The sequence below is a fragment of the Drosophila guanche genome, unplaced genomic scaffold, assembly GCF_900245975.1.
Source record: "Drosophila guanche unplaced genomic scaffold, DGUA_6, whole genome shotgun sequence".
Lineage (NCBI taxonomy): Eukaryota > Metazoa > Arthropoda > Insecta > Diptera > Drosophilidae > Drosophila > Drosophila guanche.
Genome location: NW_022995744.1, coordinates 643,225 through 646,649, shown reverse-complemented (window position 1 = coordinate 646,649; position 3,425 = coordinate 643,225). Strand labels below are relative to the sequence as shown.

At 40.1% G+C, this 3,425-nt stretch overlaps 1 protein-coding gene across 2 annotated transcripts in view; it reads left to right on the top strand.

Moving 5' to 3' along the window:
* The window catches only part of LOC117579766 (echinoderm microtubule-associated protein-like CG42247), a 55,047-nt gene that overhangs the window by 41,460 nt on the left and 10,162 nt on the right, over nt 1–3,425 (top strand). For both annotated transcript variants that reach the window (XM_034265819.1, XM_034265820.1), the window contains one exon: nt 2,301–2,495. In XM_034265819.1, the coding sequence (XP_034121710.1) occupies nt 2,301–2,495 (195 nt within the window). The remainder of the gene's footprint in view (nt 1–2,300; nt 2,496–3,425) is intronic.

Genomic DNA, 3,425 nt, shown 5'->3' with positions numbered 1-3,425 from the left:
ATAGCCAAGTCGATGTAGCTGCATAAGTCTGTCTGTCCGTGAGGTTAAATATAAATGTATGTACATATGTATGTATCACACTAAGGTTACATATAAGATACATACTTATGATTGTATGTATATACATATGTACATATAAGTATTTACATATATGTATCTATGCTGACTGAGTACCGGGTAGAATGTTGTGACGCGTACTAATCGTCTCACAAACATTCCTTATGATTTTAAAATGATTTTATCCTCGTTGTTTAAGAAATCTTTTTTGTCCCAGCCCGTGTGTGCCATCTGTTACTCCCTCCCACTCACAGTATCATCCATGTCCGAGTCACTGCAACAAAAACATTCATTGACACATCAGCCGTTCACGATTCGCACAAACCAAATATGTACAAGCAGAGATATATGTATGTACAAACATACACACATTCAAAACTCAGTACTACATCTGTATCTTAGCGGTTTTTATCAAATTTTACATTTTTTCTTCATCTGTCATCTACATCTACATAACTTCTGACGCCAACACGCTCTTTTAGCGTGCCCCCTCCCCAAGAGCCGCACACTTCACGAAGCAGAGTGTGAAATGAGAGAGTGTGCAAAATTTAAAAAAGTAGCTGGAGGAGGTGGGCTTATCCACTGCAAATTATATGCTTTATCTTGGCTATAATAATGATCCAATCTGATCTCAATTCGGTGACCTGATAGATATAGTCCTTCCTTACGGAATTGTGTTTTTCGTTTTCTTTTACGCTTAATGGGGGCGGAAGGGTTTGATGTACACTTGTTACAGTGTGAATATATAGAAGTCTGGATGCAAAACTTGGTTGCCCTATCTCTTATGGTCTCGGAGTAATAGGGGCTCATAAGGACGGACAGACGGACGGACACACAGACATTCAAGAGTCTATCGACTCGGCTATTGATGCTGATCAAGAATATGTACTTTATGGGGTCGGTATCGTTTCATTTTGTGAGTTACAAAGATTCGTTATTCCCCACAAATACAAAAACAACATATAACATATAAAAACAACATATAGAGGCAGGATATTTGAATTATTGCCGTTTTTTTTAATTTCGCCTTTGCCCCTGACTCGTACTCCCACTTATCCGTATTCTTTTCCTTACCGTTGGTAAAGAATCATTTGCGACGAGACTACAGCAGGAGTTTCAGAAGGAAAATGATATTGAGATTCCATCGAACCCGAAAGCAAAATTACAAATACCTACAAATTTTGAATGAAGTGAAAGGATATAAAACGACGAGCACGTCATATACTTTGAACTATAGTCCCAACTCTGTTCGTGACTTTATCATTGGACAGCGTCGCCTGTAGAGGTGGAGAAGAAAAATACGTGAAAAATGTGAGAAAAAAGTCAAATTGATTGGCTACAACTAAATTTAAAGTATACTGTTCCCCAAGAAATGATCGAGTATTCCACATACATATTTCCACATATGTACATACTTGTCCAATACTTCTCAAATACGAACGAAAGTGTTGGTGGCTGGTGGTTATTACTGATGATTAGGAAAATTGAAAGCTTACGGCAACAATACGATGGGGGCCGGAGGGACATTCGGAGCTTTGTGCTGTAACATTACATCCGTTACATTAAACAATGAATGAGATAAAAGAACAGCGTGACATCGAAAGGAAGGAATGTCAAGGAGGTACATATTACTCTCGAAACAAAATCGTTCCGAAAGGAATTACTCAGGAGAAATACTAAACCAAAGTAACAATTAACAGACAATCATAAATCTAATGCCAATAAAACCATTCTGAAGTATTCTTCTATCTAAATATTCTATCTCATCTGTTAAGAGCGGAAAAGGGAGGTAGGAAAAGTTCAGGAACAGTAAACTCAACCCACCTCACTCGAAGGGCTGTCAGTGCGTGAGTGTTTGCGTGGTGAGATTTGGTTGATTTTGGCATTTTGGGGTGACGTGAGTGAATGCGTGCCCAGGTCCACTTCCATGGTCAAGCCAGAGCTGTAGCTTTGCGTGCTACAAAACAATTTAATTAATTCCAGATTTGCGAGGAATTTTTAGCTAAAGCTGCTATGGCGCACAATTGCAGCACAAAATATGTACATACATATGTACATATTGTTTGGAAAACGAGTTTGGGATGGGGATGGTGTATCTGGAAATGGCGATTTGAGATGAGAAGTGGACTGCGAAAAATTCAGCAAATTCGCACGTACTTTTACTATTTATTTGTTTCTCTTCTCACTGACTATACTTTTCCTCTTTCTCTCTTCATCTCTCTTATTTTCTTTTATTCGGATAGCCTGCCAGCTACGGCAAGAAGAACGGGATGTGGTATGCATCGCCTGGAAATCAGGGCTGGGGCTCCAAGCCCACCAGTCGGAAGCCCTCAATAATGGAAGCAGATTTGGGCACATTATCGACCACATCAGGTTCGATAAAGCGCAGTGCCGGTCGTGTGATACGCATCATCAATAATTTGGATCATTCGGTGCAGGTGAGTGCGGGGTTCTGTATTCTGGCTTGCGCCTGCCATCGTACGATATTTATTGTTTCAGCCCACCCAGGTCCTTAACAATGCACACAAATATTTTTGTTGTGGAAGTGCAGTAATGTGGGGGAATCTGGCGAAATTGAACTTTGTGCGTAGCATTTTCCATCATTTTTGCTATTGCGCTACGTCGGTTTTTGTGCAGGAGCAGCGATCCGTGGAGCGAATGTTTTAATTGGTTCGATTAAAGCGCACATTCGACTGGTTCGATTAAAGCGCACATTCGACTGAAATTTTTATGCAAATTTGTTTGACTATTGCATTAGAGTGTCGGAGCCATTTGGAGCCAAGGCCGTGCCTCCAAAGTCTATTAAAATGAATGCAAAGCGATGGCTGAAATACGCGGATAGCCAGCTGATAAAAAAGTTTGTAAATATTCCAAAAGTTATACACAAATACCAGGACGATGGCCACCTGACCTGGCAAATAGTGAAATACATTTTTCCAAAGGGTACTTTTCAGTTTCGGTGGTGGGCTGACCCATTGGGACCAGCTCCGATGTCGGTTGAATGACAAACCAATTCGCTTTTGTTTATCTCAATATATGCCATAAATATTTAATGGTCAGCGTAGTTTATTTATTTAATTTTCTCCCCTCTTTTTCCTTTCTGACCCCAGAAATGACTATCTGTAATTTAAAGATCCAGCTCATAAATGATTCGATAATTTATGTACATGCCCAGGCCACACACTGAAATAAAGTTCGCCTTTTTTTGGAAACACTCTTGAACCAACTCTCGGGATCATCATTAGTTGCGGTTGCCATTTTTCAAACGCAATCACCCTTATTTATACCCGGTACTCGACGGGTAAATGGGGTCCATTGTATTTGTGGGGAATAACGGCTGCAAGTTACACACAGAAGTAAACGTTTAA